Here is an 18,522-nt window from a genome sequence, read left to right on the forward strand (position 1 = left end):
CACACACACAGCGACCTATATGATGTCATAGAGGAGGGAGAGAGAGAGAGAGAGAGAGAGAGAGAGAGAGAGAGAGAGAGAGAGAGGGGTGTGTTTGTGACTCAGAGCTGGTGGTCAATTATTGAGCACGATCGAGGGGCGCGTGTTTTCCTCACCGCAGCGCGCAGCATGTGAACGGAGTTATAGCCACGGACCAATCAGCGATGGTATCCCATAGAGTTATTATACAACTCTAAGTGGTATCCCCGCCTCGGATGGAAACGCCGCCCATCATTCTCGCGCTGGGCGACGCGGAGCAGCCCAATCAAACGAGCTCCTTCATGTTGAGCCCCCGTGGTTGTAGTTCCACATTGTGGCCAATAGATGTCAGAGTAGGTCTATGTCCATGTGAGAATGTTGCATCGGAGACTGTGCTGGTGTGTTGGGAGACGATGGGAGACCCCCATTTAATAATTATTATACAATATTACTTGTATCTGCATTTATAAAGTTTAGATAGATAGATCAATAAAATATTAAAAATAAAATAATACTCACCATGCTCTGCGTTGTGAGCTATAGATCTGATGTTTCCCCTCAAACAAAGTAAAATATATCTTAATTAAGTGGCTCATCAGACTATAGGCCTAATCGATATCAATTAATAGTTGCTAATGTTATACAAAAATAAACATCAATATAGCTGCAAGCAGCGATAAGGCAGGACCAAGCAGGAAGGCAATGAACGTGCACAATTAAGGCATAATTAATTGTGACGGGGTCAGTTTTAACCCATTCTGACCTGAGATCAGATTCATACGAGGTTTCCACTGGACACACACACTGGTCTGATTAACCCCATTCTGACCTGAGATCAGATTCTAAAAAATGTTAGTCGTTCTTCGATTTTTCAAAAATAGCAGACCTACAAGCTCGTAGCGCGCCACTCGGTGGCGCGCTATGAGCTTGTAGATCTGCTATTTTTCAATAGCTAAAGCATAACATGATGCCAACACCAAAACGGGTTCCCGTTCAGAATGGGTTAATTGTGGGGGGGCAGGGTTCTTGACTCATACACTGAGTTGGCTGTACCGGATTTGAACCCATGACCTTGTGGTCCAAAGGCGAGAGCTCAACCGACTCAACCGGCCATCCAGACATAATCAGTTGTCTTATTGTATAAACAGAAAAATCATTTTGTAATTTTGATGACAATTGTGTGTCCTGTTTTGGGGGGATGTCTTTATCCATTTGCTACGGTCAGTGCATGCGTTTGCTGTCAATTTGTTCACGTATACAAACTTCTCTTGGACTGGGATTTCAGATAATCGCCCATAGATTGTGTGTAGAACTTTTCACGCAAATTTTCTCAACAATCCAGGCAGAAAATCGGGTATTAAAGCGTTTTTCAAACTGTTTCAAAGTGTCGGAAAATCGGTATTGGCAGATACTCAAAATCAAATGATCGGAATCGGAACCGGGAACCAATAAAACGTGATCGGGACATCCCTAATACTAATAATCATCATCAATCCTATAGTGTCATAGTCGAGTCTGGCAGTCAAGACCAAGTGTGGGGAGGGGGTCGAGTCTGAGTCGAGACAGGGTCAAATCATGACAACACACACAATATTTTGGACCAAACAAATAATTACAAAGAAGAAAAACAACAAAGAAAGTGTTGTAACCTGCCGTTTTTTCTACTTTCTAATTATTTGTTTGGCCCGAAATAGTGTGTGTTGTCATGATTTGTCACGACAAGAGTTGGCTTCGTACGTAACGACGCTTAAAAGGTCTTTAAATACATTAAATAAAACCTGCCTATATGGGGAAATGCATTGCGTTTTCATTTCCTGGGCCGTTCGTTGTTCTGAAAGGGGGAGGGACTGCGATGCTCTATAAGCTCCATCTAAATAGGGAACCAAACAATCATTGTGGTTCTAAGAAAACAGTATTTTTATAGACATAATGTATATTGATTTTCCGTATATTATATTTTATCGATACTGTAGCTGGTATGTAGAGCGTTGCAGTCCCGCCCACTCGACGAGCGGCCCGGAAAAGAGAATTCCCCATTCATTTTCCCCATAGACGTTTCAGAAAGTATTTATCTAAAGACCTTTACGCTGCGGGAGAGAGAGAGAGAGAGAGAGATAGACAGAGAGAGAAATAGACATGATTTGTCACCATCCTATAGTTGTCTTTGTCCTGTGAGGCTTAACGGTCTTTAAATAAATACTTTATGAAACGTCGATGGGAAAGATGGGTCGGCTTGTCGTCATGAAAGGGGGCTCTATTGTGAATATGTCAGTTCATCATTCAAAGGCAAGCGGACTCGAACGCACACACATGCACGCACATGTACATCCACACGCACACACATGTACATCCACACGCACACACATGTACATCCACACGCACACACATGTACATCCACACGCACACACATGTACATCCACACGCACACACATGTACATCCACACGCACGCACATGTACATCCACACGCACACACATGTACATCCACACGCACACACATGTACATCCACACGCACACACATGTACATCCACACGCACACACATGTACATCCGCACACACACACATGTACATCCACACGCACACACATGTACATCCACACGCACACACATGTACATCCACACGCACACACATGTACATCCACACGCACACACATGTACATCCACACGCACACACACACACACGACACTGCTAAGATTAATTTTAAAAGCATTTTAATGGCTTTTTGCACATATGTAACAGAGAGGGCAAAGTTCTACAGGTGCAGATCCAACTACCAGTGACCCCTCCCCTCCCCCCCCAAACCCCACCCCCAAACTCCAAAAACCACACGCATTAACTCGCCTACACCCCCTCCCTCCCCCACAACCCCACCCGCTATGGCAAAAAATAAAACAAGCACCCCTTCTCCGCCAAGACACCCACCCACCCGTCCCGCCCCACCCCACCCCGCCCCCACCAATCGTGGCATTGTTGATTGTGCAATTATGAAGAAATATGTCATTACTATAGGTACAGTGACAGAGGGGAGGGGGAGGGGAATGCAACACTAATCCATCGTTTTATCAAACAAGCCAGAGAAAGAGAGAGAGAGAGAGAGAGAGAGAGAGAGAGAGAGAGAGAGAGAGAGAGAGAGAGAGAGAGAGAGAGCAAAAACTATGACACAGGCGGCTTCAGACTTGGGTCAAGCGTTAGTTAAAATAGTTTGTTTCAAATCACTTCCAGTTGTTTTCAAAACTGCTTTAATGTGAAGCATTCGTTTTTTTTTTAATTGGTCCATTCTGACCAGTAACAGACCAGAGAAATGGCATTCAGTGTTTTTTGTTTTTCTCCATTTGAAACAATCGACTTCCCATTTCAGTTCCGGCAGGCAAGAGCAATCGATTATAGAGAGAGAGAGAGAATAAGGAATTAAGGAGCGACTGGTTCAGAATCTCGTTTGACTCGCCAAGTCTGAGTCGTATATAATAGGAACGCGGAAGCGTTTTTTAAAAGCCGACCAAAAGCAAAGCGACCATTTATTTTTCTTCTGCGACACAACTCATCCCAGCTAATTGATTTTAAACCACACCCCCCCCCCCCCCCCCCCCCTCCTCCCCCAAACTGTATCCAGGCCACTGTAATAGACCAACCACTGCTTTTAAACTTCATTTTATTTGTTTCATAGTTAACACCTATGTCTTCATGACTTGTTTGAACTAAATACATTTCTTAAACATACATTTTTATTGTGAAAACAAAAAAAACAAAAATAATACAATCGGGGGGGGGGAAGATAACGAATCTCAAAATAACTAAAATAAGTAACTATGAGGGTCAGAGGAAGTGTTAAGTCCCGACGCATACCGCATTGCCGCGCGTCAGGAAACCGAGCCGACCTAAATGTAGCCCGCGACGCGTCTAAAAACGCACGGCGCCGCGGGAATGCAGGTCGGCTATTTATTTCTCGGCGCGCTACAATGTCTCCGCGACGGGACGGACCACAAAAAACAAAGGCTTCAAAGATAAACACAAAGTAGTATATAAACAGAATTTAAAAACTTTATAGTGGATGGTTCTTCATGGAGTTATTAAAACATTCGGACCGGTCTTATAGTTCTTAAGTTTCATTTTCTCCCCGCCCTCATCATCATCATCACCTCGAGGGATGTTCCTTCATTCATCGTTTTAGTGAAGTGTACGAAGCTGTTTATGTTTGTATTTTCTTTTTAGGCAAATAAAACATTACACGTTATATAATGAAGCTTATTACGTTTGGTAGCTCTTAATATCATTATTAGTAGTAGTAGTAGTAGTAACAATAAGTGAAAATTAAACACAGGTTTACCTTTTTAAACAGTTTTTGTTATACACAAGTTATACATACAGTTTCAAAGCACCTCATGGGGGGGGGGGGGGGTAACTCTTTAAAATGAACCAACATTACGTTTAGAACTGAAACATTATTGACCCAACACCGTGTTTAGTACTGAAGCAACCCCTCAGCCAAACATCACTACATCGCACGTTGCCGCCTGACATTAACGTATAATTCCAGCAGACTCGCAACATGTACTCGACCGTACGCATGTACGGCAGTACGCAGCATTACCACCGCGTACTTTGACTACTAGACAGTTTAAATATGCCCGGAATCGAGTTATCGTCAAAATGGAGACCTACTGCTTGCTGTACCAGCGTAGAATGGCATCTTTGCTGCATCCATCTCCGCGTTTAGCGGAAAAAACAGACACAAATGTTTTTGCGGTATAGCTTCGTCAATAACGCACGACTCTCTCTCTCTCTCTCTCTGTCAACAACAGTGCGTTTAACGTGTCAACAACAGTGCGTTTAACGTGTCAACAATAGTGCGTTTAACATGTAATCGCGGTGTTGGTTCAAACCCCCGATGCATACTTCGTCGTGTGACAATGTCTGGAAACGACAGAAAATATGTCCCGATATACAAGTTGGCGAGGTGTCGTGGAGGAGGACACCGTCACACATTATGGGGGGATAAATTAGGCCAAAGCGGTCATTTATAACCGCGGTCTGCATTGTAAAGAGTTACCCGTTGCAAACTGGTTTTCCCCTCCGGCCGCCACATTGTGGTCTCGTCACGTCCGCACACAGACGGACGGACGGACGGACAGACGGACAGACGGGCGGTGGTGGCGGCCTCGGGGAGAAGACGAGGACAGGAAGCTACGAACTATCACCCACGAAGAACGCAGGAACGAAACGTTTGTGAGTGAAAAAAAAAAAAAATAGAAATAGTGACGAGATGAAAGCAGCGAAACGATGACGAGGAAACAAAAGACAAACAAAACAAAAGAACTAGGAAGAAACTAAACAAAAAAGAACAATAAAGTCTTAAATCGGAATATTCTGGAATCTCTTCTTCTTCAGTTGGTGCTTTTTATTGTTGTTCTTGCGGCAAACTCTGGGATGTTACCGTGTTTTTCGTTTTGTATGTTGTATGTTTATTTTACGACAGCAGCTGCCAAAGCGGTTTTTGCATTCCCCTTTTTCCACATTTTTTTTTGTTGTTTTACTCTTTCAAAGATTTATTTTTCTCTTCATTCCGTTTTTTTTTTCTTCTCCCTCGCCTTTTTTCCACTCCTTATCTTAGAAATAAAAGAAAAGAGAAAATAAAAAGGAGACATTTCTTTCTTTCTTTTCCCGTTATCGTTGTTTCCGCTCTGAGCCGACCCAGACGAGTTTAGAGGCACGAAGAGGAGAGGAGGGAGGGACCACCATTTTGGCTCTGAGCTAGCATGCTGGAATCACTCTGAGGAGGAGGAGGAGAAGCGAAGAGAAGAGGAGGAGAAGGAGGAGAGGAGAGGAGGAGAAGGAGGAGAAGGAGGAGAGAAGTGAGGAGAGGAGATCAGGAGAAAGAGCAGATGAGATCAGAGAAGAGAGCAGAGGAGAAGAGAGAAGAGAAAAGAGAGGAGAGGAGATCAGAGAAGGGGAAGAGAGAGAGGAGGAGAGGAGAGAGGAGGAGGAGAGGAGAGAGGAGGAGAAGAAGATAAAAGAGAGGAGATGAGATCACAGAAGGGGAAGAGAGAGAGGAGGAGAGGAGAGGAGGGAGGAGGAGGAGAGGAGAGGAGCGTCCGTCAGAGAGGCCATCTGAGGGAGGCTCTACTTCTTCTTGCTGAACAGGCTGAAGCGCTTCTCCTTGTCCTTCTCTCGCTTGCCGGGGCTCGACTCCGTGGGCGTGGCGGTGGACGCCACGGTGGAGGCGGGGAGCGTCTGGGCGCGGGCGGCGGGCGCCGGCGTGCTATGGCTGCTGGGGGTGACCTCCGATGACCTCCCGCTCGACGCGGCGGCGGCCACGGAGATGGCCGGGATCCAGCTGCTCATCTCCTCCTGCAGAGAGAGAGAGAGAGAGAGAGAGAGAGAGAGAGAGAGAGAGAGAGAGAGAGAGAGAGGGGGTCACACACTAACTACCATCCAGCTGTTTATTCTGCTCCTGAGAGAGGATTACACACTATTTATCATCCAGAGCGGCTTAAAGGAGAATTCCATGCTAGAATGGTTTGTTATCTTTCTTACCTTTCTTTGTAGTTGTTACGTCCCCACCAAAGAGGTCCAGGTGTTTTTTTGTGCAAAAGCTCCTTATTGGCTATTTTCCCTACCATAAGCCCTCAATGAATTGCATTGAATGGGAATTGAATGGAGCTATGGGGTGTTGTGCTAATTAGCTTATTTCCATCGAAAGAAGTAGTAAAGTGTGCCGCTTGGGATATTATTTACATTATGAAGAGAGGATATATACAAAGAAATTATAATTTTGAGCGATGGAAATAAGCGAATTAGCACAACACCCCATAGCCCCATTCAATTCCCATTCAATTCAATGCAATTCATTTAGGGCTTATAGTAGGGGAAACAGCCAATAAGGAGCTTTTGTACAAAATAACACCTGGACCACTTTGGTGGGGACGTAACAACTACAAAGAAAGGTAAGAAAGCCTTTTAGTATGGAATTCTCCTTTAACTATTAACAAGGTAAAAATAGTCACATGCACAATATGGCAAAAATCAAATCTCATGACTGGGAGGGAAGAGTCTAGGACGTGTGGAGTGTTGTCCAGGGTGTTTTAGGGAAGGGAGAAGAGTCTAGGACGTGTGGAGCGTTGTCCAGGGTGTTTTAGAGAAGGGAGTAGAGTCTGGGACGTGTGGAGCGTAATTGTCCAGGGTGTTTTAGGGAAGGGAGAAGAGTCTGGGACGTGTGGAGCGTAATTGTCCAGGGTGTTTTAGGGAAGGGAGAAGAGTCTAGGTCATGTGGAGTGTTGACCAGGGTGCTTTAGGGAAGGGATATAAGGAGTTGGCGACACACACACACACACACACACACACACACACAGGGTACTCACGTCATCTTTGGCTTGGAACAGATACTCGTTTCCATCAGTTACTCTGTGGAAACAAACATAATATTCATAGTTATTATACCTTCAATATTACACATTTAAGGTAGCATGTTAGCATTCGTTTTCAGTATAAACTTGTACCTTTGTTTTTTGCCAACTGTTAAAGAAGCATTCAATCAATCTCTACAAGCTGAAGATCGACTATTTTCGGCAAACAGGTTTGGCGGTGAAGAGGAAAAATGTACAGTGGCAAGTTTACCAAGGGACACGTCGATGAAAAAAATCACACCCGTGTGAAGTGAGGGACGCTCTTATCATTATACATCATCATACAACTGAACAACTGAACTTATGTGATTGGTTGGTTACATTTATGTCATAATTTGGCGGACATTTATCCTTTCATTGTCAATGGAAAATATTGAGACGCGTAGGGACAAAAGCTGTAGCTAGCGCCCCTCAAAAAAAGGGCTTACCCCCTGGAAAAAATGTATGTATGTACGCTGGTATAAATTCCCCTGGGTAGTGAGTGATGTGTGAACACCAACGTACTGTATGTACACTGGTATAAATTCCCCTGGGTATGGAGTGATGTGTGAACACCAACATACTGTCTGTATGCTGGTATAAGTTCCCCTGGGTAGTGAGCGATGTGTGAACACCATCCAACGTACTTGAGCTTGAAGACGTGTTTCTTCTTCCTGTACTCGGTGGCTGCAGAGCACACGGCCTCCAGCAGGCTGACGGGGATCTCGCTGTGGTACGGAACGCCCTGCGCCGCGCTGCGCTGGTCCTTGTAGAAGCCGATCTCCGACTGGTTGATCACACAGTACACGTTGTGCCAGGACCTGAGGCACACACGCAGAGGCACACACACACGCGCAGAGGCACACACACACACGCACACACACACACACACAGTGTGAAACCTTATGTCAGACACCTTGCATTTCCATATTAGTTGTTCAAATGTTTGTTCGTAAATATCATTTTTTTATTACCCATCAACACCTATAAGATTTCAACGAAAACAAGCTACAGTATATTCAACTGCCAAATGACTAATGAACAGAACATCGCAATAATCCCCTCGATTAAAAAATTAAAAAATGTAAAGTTTTTCTTTTAGGTTTTATGACCTCAATTACACCCAAAAAACCTGAACTTTAAACATTGATGGATTTTCTGTGAAAGATTTATTCTTTGCTTTTCTGCCTTAATTGATAAGTTAAGTGAAGATAGACAGGAAAGAGGGGGAGAGAGATGCAGCAAAGGTCGTCATGAACGGGACTCGAACACGCGACGCGATGTCAGGCCAGAGCCTATATGTGCCTGGACAGCTAGGCCAACGGGCACCTATTCTTTGTCTTTTAGACTGTGTCCGAAATCAATACAAAACCCCCCAAATCCAACCAAAAAAACCGAACCCACCGCCGCCGTGAGCAAGCAAAACAACAACTCCTACCGGTTGGAGGCCTTCTTGTTATGCCCCTCCCACTTAACAATAAACTCCTACCGGTTGGAGGGCCTTCTTGTTATGCCCCTCCCACTAAACAATAAACTCCTACCGGTTGGAGGCCTTCTTGTTATGCCCCTCCCACTAAACAATAAACTCCTACCGGTTGGAGGGCCTTCTTGTTATGCCCCTCCCACTAAACAATAAACTCCTACTGGTTGGAGGCCTTCTTGTTATGCCCCTCCCACTAAACAATAAACTCCTACCGGTTGGAGGCCTTCTTGTTATGCCCCTCCCACTAAACAATAAACTCCTACCGGTTGGAGGCCTTCTTGTTATGCCCCTCCCACTAAACAATAAACTCCTACCGGTTGGAGGGCCTTCTTGTTATGCCCCTCCCACTAAACAATAAACTCCTACTGGTTGGAGGCCTTCTTGTTATGCCCCTCCCACTAAACAATAAACTCCTACCGGTTGGAGGCCTTCTTGTTATGCCCCTCCCACTAAACAATAAACTCCTACTGGTTGGAGGCCTTCTTGTTATGCCCCTCCCACTAAACAATAACTCCTACCGGTTGGAGGCCTTCTTGTTATGCCCCTCCCACTAAACAACAACTCCTACAGGTTGGAGGCCTTCTTGTTATGCCCCTCCCACTAAACAACAACTCCTACCGGTTGGAGGCCTTCTTGTTATGCCCCTCCCACTAAACAACAACTCCTACCGGTTGGAGGGCCTTCTTGTTATGCCCCTCCCACTAAACAATAACTCCTACCGGTTGGAGGGCCTTCTTGTTATGCCCCTCCCACTAAACAACAACTCCTACCGGTTGGAGGCCTTCTTGTTATGCCCCTCCCACTAAACAACAACTCCTACAGGTTGGAGGCCTTCTTGTTATGCCCCTCCCACTAAACAACAACTCCTACCGGTTGGAGGCCTTCTTGTTATGCCCCTCCCACTAAACAATAACTCCTACCGGTTGGAGGGCCTTCTTGTTATGCCCCTCCCACTAAACAACAACTCCTACCGGTTGGAGGCCTTCTTGTTATGCCCCTCCCACTAAACAACAACTCCTACCGGTTGGAGGCCTTCTTGTTATGCCCCTCCCACTAAACAACAACTCCTACCGGTTGGAGGCCTTCTTGTTATGCCCCTCCCACTAAACAACAACTCCTACCGGTTGGAGGCCTTCTTGTTATGCCCCTCCCACTCGTGCTTGCGGTACAGGAAGCCCTCCAGCTGCGAGGTGGGCGCCGAGGCGTCCTGCAGCGTCTTGGCGGGGAGCGTCATGGCGGCCAGGCCGGCCTTGCCTCCCTTGCGGGAGTCGGTGGGGGAGGAGCCCGCGGGCTCCGACACGCCGTTGACCACCTCGCTGCCGGCCTCGCCGTTGTCCTGGAAACCAACCAACCAAACACAAAGAGGCGGAGTCACAGAGACGCAGGCGATGTCTGGATGGCACGCACGCATGCAGGCACGCACACACACACACACGCACACACAAACACTCCATTCTTACCAGCATACGCTTGATATAACTCACACACACACAACATATGTACTTTCATAGACTACACAATAGACGACACACACACACACACACACACACACACACCATTCTTACTTGCTTGATATAACACACACACACACACACACAACATATGTACTTTCATAGACTACTCAATAGAGACACACACACACACACACACACACAAAGGGGTAAATCACATGTAGAGCAGACGCATGCAGACAGTAGCATCAGGCTGTGTGTAGTGCAGATTTAATTACAGAATAAATGTAAATGATTAAAATAAATAAGTTTAACATTGTTTAATTCAAATTATTGTTGCTTTCGGGTGGAAATTGTGTACAGTACGTCCAAGAACCTGTGATCCAATGTAGTGAACACTAAGTTACAGGGTGTAGATTTGTAAAAACCCACAGACAGACTACCAAAGGACAACCTTTTTTTCACGTTCAGGTTCACGTTTTAGGTTGTTATTAGAGATTGTAAAAGATGAGGTTTTTTTTAACTGGTCACAAAAGATCACGATCGCGGATCTTTTGTGGCCAGATGGAAGATCCCGGTGTCTAGTAGGACTATAGTAAATAAAAAATAATCTACGGTACATAAAATTGTGTATTTAAAAATAAATAAAGGCATTTAGCTATACTTACTAGCCTGTGTCAAAAGAAAAATCACAGAAATCGCTAAACGAAATAAAGCAGCTAATTATTTTTAATACACTCTAATAACGACCTAAAACATGAACACTGGTTAAAAAAAAAGGTGTCCTTTAATTAAGCACTTTCAAGCTGGCGTCTCTATTTTAGTCTTAACCCATTCTGACCTGAGATCAGATTCATACGAGGTTTTCCACTGGGACACACACTGGTCTGATCAACCCATTCTGACCTGAGATCAGATTCTAAAAAATGTCAGTCGTTCTTCGATTTTTTTCAAAAATAGCAGACCTACAAGCTCGTAGCGCGCCACTCGGTGGCGCGCTATGAGCTTGTAGATCTGCTATTTTTCAATAGCTAAAGCATAACATGATGCTAACACCAAAACGGGTTCCCGTTCAGAATGGGTTAAGTTTCAAAATACGAGCTCACAACGCGTGTCTGTCACATCAATATGCCCGTTTGCCACGAATAACGCAATTTGTAGATTGGTTATTTTTGTATTTTTATTTGTAGATTGGTCACAACGCTGTCAGAATCGCGACACATTGTGAGCTTGTAGATCGGCATTCTTAAACATTTTGAAACGCGAACTTGGTTAAGTGTGCGTGTGTGGATTTTATACAAATTTATTTTTGTGACTAAATTGGAACGCAGGTTAATGTTTCCATTTCCTGAAAAAGTAACTATATTTACCAACACATACAAACCTTCCACCCGGCAGCGGCTGTTATGTTAGATAATTAAACTAGCTTTGTGAATTAGATAGTTAAACAAGGTCTATGTATTATTAGATCATGTTTATGTAATATAGGTGTGTGTGTGTGAATGTGTTTCGGCCAACAGTGTGAGCTGACGGGAGCGTTGGAATACAGCCCCGATTAGAATCATTTTTAAAACACACAACATGCAACAGATCACACACAAATCACACCACAACAACACAACAACAACACACAACACCACCGCTGGTCACCGCGGAGACCAGCGGAGAAACAAAGAGAGAGCTAGCGAAAGGAGACAGAGAGAGGGGGGGGAAGATTGTAAAAGCACAAACAAACACACATAAATCTCAAACAATTATCCACAAAAATTGCTTGAACTCATTATTCGTATTGAGCATCATTATTGGGGTACGAGAGAGAGGGAGATTGCGATTGGCCTAGTATAGTTATGAGTGAGAGAGGGAGATTGCGATTGGCCTAGTATAGTTATGAGTGAGAGAGGGAGATTGCGATTGGCCTAGTATAGTTATCACGGAAGGGTTGTTTTTTTACAATTCAAAATTCTTGTTTTGAATTTCATTTATTTGCACACCACACCCTGCACTCCAATCTGGTCTGGTATTACCCCATTGCACTGGGCCCGGGCGGGGCTCGACCAATGGCGGACGCTCTTACTGAGAGCTCATCATCAGAGGCCTGGATTGGACCACTCTCCTGGGGGATGGCTTTACTGAAAGATGGTCCAAAGGGCTGGGCCAATCCTGGGAGGCTTTACTGCAAGATGGTCAAAGGGCTGGACCAATCCTGGGAGCTTTTTGGTTTTGTTTTAAAGCGAGATCCTGTGTACTGTGTCAGACTCTTCACGCCTTGGTTGTGTTTGTTTGTGTGTTTGATTGAAGATGTTTTATATTGTACTATTGAACAATCTGTCAGTTGAATCAAATACAAATGGTGAATACATCCCTGGCTGTATTTCTACACCTTTAATGACACCTCAACGCCACCTTAACTACGCGCTAATTACATAAACTACACCTTAACTTCACCCCAGGTACACATTAACCACCCTGTAGTCATAGTTGCTCAGACTGTACCCTATCTTCAACTGTACCCTCAATCTCTTCGACAACAGCAGCATCACATCTGTCTTGTTCCCTATAAACCCCCACCCAGAATAGAGCATACCGTAGCAGTGGCGGCAAAAAACTTTTTTTTTCTTCTTTTTTTTCTCCGATTCCGATCATTTGATTTTGAGTATCTGCCGATTCCGATTTCTCCTGATCCGACATTTCTATGGTTTATAGAACATTTATGTCATATCACAATAGCGTAATATCCCAAATCGGAGACACAAAAACCAGTCTAATATCATGATATGGATATACTGCAGGCCTAATATTCACGATCATGTCTTTTTGCCCCCGATATGGAACCAGAGCGACTAAACACCTCGTAGCCACTGCTATGCTGGGGTGCAAGTGGTTCAACTACATCATAGATCATGTTCTTGTGACCACCGCGCTGACGTACGCTGGGTCACCAGTTTAAATCATCATAGAAGAGGAGAAGGGTCACACGCACCAAGAACTCAATTTCAACAGATATATTCTCGACTACAATACATGCTTCCTGATCCGATTCCGATCATTTGATTGTGAGCATCTGCCGATAACGACTATTCCCGATCCGATATTTATATTTTCATAGAACACGTTAATTCCATATCACACAATTGTACAATACCCAGTCTAATTCCATGATATGGATATAACTTTGATACTATAGGGATGTCCCGGATATCACGTTTTCGATCCGATTTGCGATCATTTGAAAATGACGTGTTCGGCCCTCGGTTTCCGATCACCCGATCCGATCGGGACCAGCCTAGTGAAACGTCTGAACTCCTGATTGTGTAGAAAATAAATCTGTTGAGAACGAGTTCTTGGTGTGTGCGACCCTTCTCCAATTCTATAAACTACAATGCAGCCACACATAGACACACTAAGTACAAATAACATCTATCTGTGATGATGATGATGATGATGATGTGAACACAGGATGGAAATTAATGAAATGCACAATGATTAAAAACAGCAGGTCGATCATGTCTAGCAGCATGCTAACATTTGACACACAACAGTGGATAACATGAGATGTACACACACACACGCAGGCACGCACGCACACACACACACACACACACACACACACACACACACACACACGCAGGCACGCACGCACACACACACACACACGCACGCACGCAGCCACACACAGACATGTAGTGCTCCATATCGGATACATCTTATTTATTTAGATTTTCATTGGGCGATGAGTGTTAGTAAACGAGGACGGGATTTGTGGATGCATGTACACGTGCGTTTTTCTGTTTTGGGGGGGAGTGAGGGGGGAGTGGGGGGGGGGGGATTGGGGGTCTACATGCAACAGAAACCATGAGGAGGAAATGATATGAAATCACCAGAAACAATAATGATGAAAAAAAAACAACATTCAAATAATAATACATTTGGGTGCAGAAACATGGAAGATGTTGGTCGGTTGGTTGACATGTGACTCGCTAATGATATGAAAGTGAAACTCACGCGCACACACACACACACGCGCACACACACACACACACACACACACACACACGCGCACACACACACGTTTGTATTACTATACTTGTGTGGACCTCAGCATTTTAGGACGGAAATGGAAATGGCAGGAAACACCAGGGTCAATTCTAGACAATTCAGTCTCAGCGGCTTGTAGATCAGCTATTTCTGTTTTACTGTGACACATCGCCACACAGTCAGCAGCTTGTAGATCAGCTATTTATGCGTTACCGTGACATCGCCACACAACTTGGTGTAAAATAAAACAGGGAAAACCACTAATCCTGACCTCTAGTCTAAACCTAAAAATATATGCTTGTCGATAGCGATATTGACCGAGAACGGCAAATATCGTCCGATTCAGATATGTGGACCGATATATCGGTCGCATCCCTAATAAACTATCTTGTAAGGAAGGACCAGTGTCACGTCTATTTTTTCACACAAGTACAGTAATACAGGCACACACACACACACACACACACACACACACACACGGCTGAAAAAATAAAAGTGTATGGGAATGAACAGAAGAATGCGATGATAGAGGAATGTCTAGAAGGATGTTATCACGTAGATAGTATGGTATACACACAGTATCATACCAGTATGATACATTGTATCATACTGTACTGTTATGTGTAGTAGTATTGCGTCCCGTGACGTGAAGTAGTACTTTACTATACGAGTTTGTGTACTTCAATATATACTAGTCACGGAATAAAGTTGGGTGCCATTGGCATTGTCACTTTTCATTTAACTGTTAACTCTGCTAATATAAACGGACAAGGTCAATGTCCTACAACTGTACTGTGATGTCCTTTTAGCACCATCGTATACTGTAATTCTACCACTGTACTATCGATACTGTACTGTGATGTCCTTTTAGCACCATGATCGTATACTGTAATTCTACCACTGTACTATTCGCAAACCGCTAACAAAGTATTCAATCAATCAATACTATGCGACGCTACGGTAACAGTGCTATTGCATGGAGGAATGTGTACAGTATTCAAATATTAAATGGTGTCTTTTAACAACTTCAGATGAGGGGACTTTAATATTAATGCTCCAAAACCAGCTGTGTCACCGTTTTAGCATAATCAGGTGCTGTGTCATTGTTTTAGCATCATCAGGTGCTGTGTCATTGTTTCAGCATCATCAGGTGCTGTGTCATTGTTTCAGCATCAGGTACGTAAGCTGTTTACACCCATATTTTGGGTGTAAAGGAATTTTCCAAACTTCTTACTTACTAAAATTTGAAAAATTCCTTTACACCCAAAATATGAGTGTAAACAGCTTAGTGATTCAGTCCTATTGCGAGTTCCATTTTAGTGACATTCAGTGAGTCATGATTCATAGAACCGTGGTTATGTTTGTAATATTATCAGGTGCCATGTTTTGTTATTATGTGTTTTGTGTTGTATTATCACTAGGTGTTATGCCATGTTTTTGTTGTAATTTGTTTTGTGTTGTATTATCACTAGGTGTTATGCCGTGTTTTGTTGTATTATCATATCGTTATGCCACATTTGGTTATAATAACGAAATATGGCATAACACCTGATAATACGTGTTTTGTGTTGAAATATCAAGTGTTATGCCATGATTTGTGACCATGTGTTTTGTTGAATTATCGGGGTGTTACGCCATATTTTGTGACCATGTGTTTTGTGTTGTATTATCGGGTGTTACGCCATGTTTTGTGACCATGTGTTTTGTTGTATTAGCGGGTGTTACGCCATGTTTTGTGACCATGTGTTTTGCATGGTGTGTTTTAGGTGTTACGCCATGTTTTGTGACCATGTGTTTTGCATGGTGTGTAATCAGGTGCTGGCGGTCCACAAAGTGAGTCTGTAAATGATGAAGTACACCAATAGAACAAGAAGAAGCTGAGGAGAGAGGAGGGCTGGAGGTTCCAGCTGAGAGGAGGAGGAGGAGGAGAGAAGAAGAGTAAAATAAGGGAAGGAATGCAACAAAAAAGAAAGAAGTGTGTGTGTGGTTTCCAACAGGTCCCATCATGCAGCACTCAGTCACTCTCAGTCAGTCACACCAACATGTGTTCCTCTGAGGCTACGCTCACACTGTCACACCAACATGTGTTCCTCTGAGGCTACGCTCACACTGTCACACCAACATGTGTTCCTCTGAGGCTACGCTCACACTGTCACACCAACATGTGTGTCTCTGAGGCTACGCTCACACTGTCACACCAACATGTGTTCCTCTGAGGCTACGCTCACACTGTCACACCAACATGTGTTCCTCTGAGGCTACGCTCACACTGTCACACCAACATGTGTGTCTCTGAGGCTACGCTCACACTGTCACACCAACATGTGTGTCTCTGAGGCTACGCTCACACTGTCACACCAACATGTGTGTCTCTGAGGCTACGCTCACACTGTCACACCAACATGTGTTCCTCTGAGGCTACGCTCACACTGTCACACCAACATGTGTTTCCTCTGAGGCTACGCTCACACTGTAACACCAACATGTGTGTCTCTGAGGCTACGCTCACACTGTCACACCAACATGTGTTCCTCTGAGGCTACGCTCACACTGTCACACCAACATGTGTTTCCTCTGAGGCTACGCTCACACTGTAACACCAACATGTGTGTCTCTGAGGCTACGCTCACACTGTCACATCATCAGACCACGGTTAACATCATCATCAACGGTCTGATTCGCTGCAGGCAGTGTGAACGACGCCTCGGAGATTATCACACGCGAACACTTTCCATTTGACACTGGAGTGTGTCTATAGCGCAGTAGACCGGAATGTTGCTCAGTGGATAAATAAGAGATAGTGGAACGTTGGTCCTAGACATCTCCTTACGATGTGCAGCGTCTGTTAGCCTTCCCACAAGCTAACTGACCCAACAGACGAGCCACTGACCCAATGAGTCACCCCCCCTCCCCCCCTAAAGCGCTCCAGATGGCAGCAACAGTACGACTGTTCTCCGCTGGACCAGGTTTCTTTGACCAGGACATTTCATTTCATTCATAGAAACCGACATTGTGAGCCAGCCAGGTTATTTAGAGCTCTTTTGCAAACCTCCGAGAGCAAAAATAATAACAGTACAATCAAAACAAAAGGGAAAACAAATCAAAATAAATGTGCTAATGTGCTAACGCTAGTTAGTGTTCTTTTGTGTTCCGAAACCCAAGCGACACAAACAACAGCCCCAGCCGACACAATTCAAAGCTATATGAACCGGTTGAGTCCAGTTAGATCGTGTAGTTCAGTTCTGGTTCCGGCTGGTATTTTGGGGGATATAAAACAACAGGAATCTAATTAGGGAAATGATTAACATCAGAGAGAAACACACACACCTCACAGTCGACAAGGGAGACATGTTTGTTTGTAGCGCACACGGCTAAACCAAAGCTAATCCTAGTGTTTATAATACATATTAGAAGACCACCGTTAACCTACTATAGCAGTCTAACGTACATCCTTCTACAACAGAATGGAATTAAAATGAAAAAAGGTAGCGGAGAAAGATGAATTAAGCTGTGGCTTCAAATTAAAACACGGTTACACTTACAAAAAACAAGAAAGAAAGAAAGAAAGAAAGAAGGACATTACTATTCAACAAGGACAACATGATGAATATTAAAGGAATGGAACATTCGTCGTGTGCGTGTGTGTGTGTGTGTGTGTGCGTGTGCGTCAGTGTGTGTGCGTCAGTGTGCGTCAGTGTGTGTGCGTGTGCGTCAGGGTGTGTGTGTGTGCGTCAGGGTGTGTGTGTGTGTGTGTGCGTCAGGGTGTGTGTGCGTCAGTGTGTGTGTGTGTGTGCGTCAGGGTGTGTGTGTGTGTGTGCGTCAGGGTGTGTGTGCGTCATGGTGTGTGTGTGTGCGTCAGGGTGTGTGTGTGTGTGTGTGTGTGTGTGTGCGTCAGGGTGTGTGTGTGTGTGTGTGTGCGTCAGGGTGTGTGTGTGTGTGTGTGCGTCAGGGTGTGTGTGTGTGTGTGTGTGTGTGTGTGTGTGTCAGGGTGTGTGTGCAGCCTTGCGGCCCTGCAGCGTGCTGCTCTGGTAGGCAGGAGAGCGATAACTAACCCGGGGAGAGTCCTGGTCCGACGGCTGTCCGTTCTGAAGAGACCCCTGGTCGCCCTCTCTGGGGGGAGAGAGAGAGAGAGAGAGACACACACACACACACACACA

General features: G+C 44.6%; 1 protein-coding gene across 7 annotated transcripts in view; it reads right to left on the minus strand.

Annotated features, from left to right (window-relative positions):
* Positions 1-3,612: 3,612 nt before the first annotated feature.
* LOC308328412 (spectrin beta chain, non-erythrocytic 1-like) overlaps positions 3,613-18,522 on the minus strand; it is a 153,764-nt gene continuing 138,854 nt past the window's right edge. For 3 of the 7 annotated variants that reach the window (XM_080782218.1, XM_080782219.1, XM_080782217.1), the window contains 5 exons: positions 18,418-18,475; positions 10,001-10,215; positions 8,044-8,217; positions 7,373-7,415; positions 3,613-6,362 (listed from right to left, as the gene is read on the minus strand). In XM_080782218.1, coding sequence (XP_080638344.1) covers positions 6,135-6,362; positions 7,373-7,415; positions 8,044-8,217; positions 10,001-10,215; positions 18,418-18,475 — 718 coding nt within the window. In that variant the 3' untranslated portion in view covers positions 3,613-6,134. The remainder of the gene's footprint in view (positions 6,363-7,372; positions 7,416-8,043; positions 8,218-10,000; positions 10,216-18,417; positions 18,476-18,522) is intronic. The other 4 variants (XR_013965283.1, XR_013965284.1, XR_013965285.1 and 1 more) reach the window with 4 other exon arrangements.

The sequence above is a fragment of the Protomyctophum bolini genome, assembly GCF_963924005.1.
Source record: "Protomyctophum bolini genome assembly, chromosome: 14".
In the NCBI taxonomy this organism is placed as follows: domain Eukaryota; kingdom Metazoa; phylum Chordata; class Actinopteri; order Myctophiformes; family Myctophidae; genus Protomyctophum; species Protomyctophum bolini.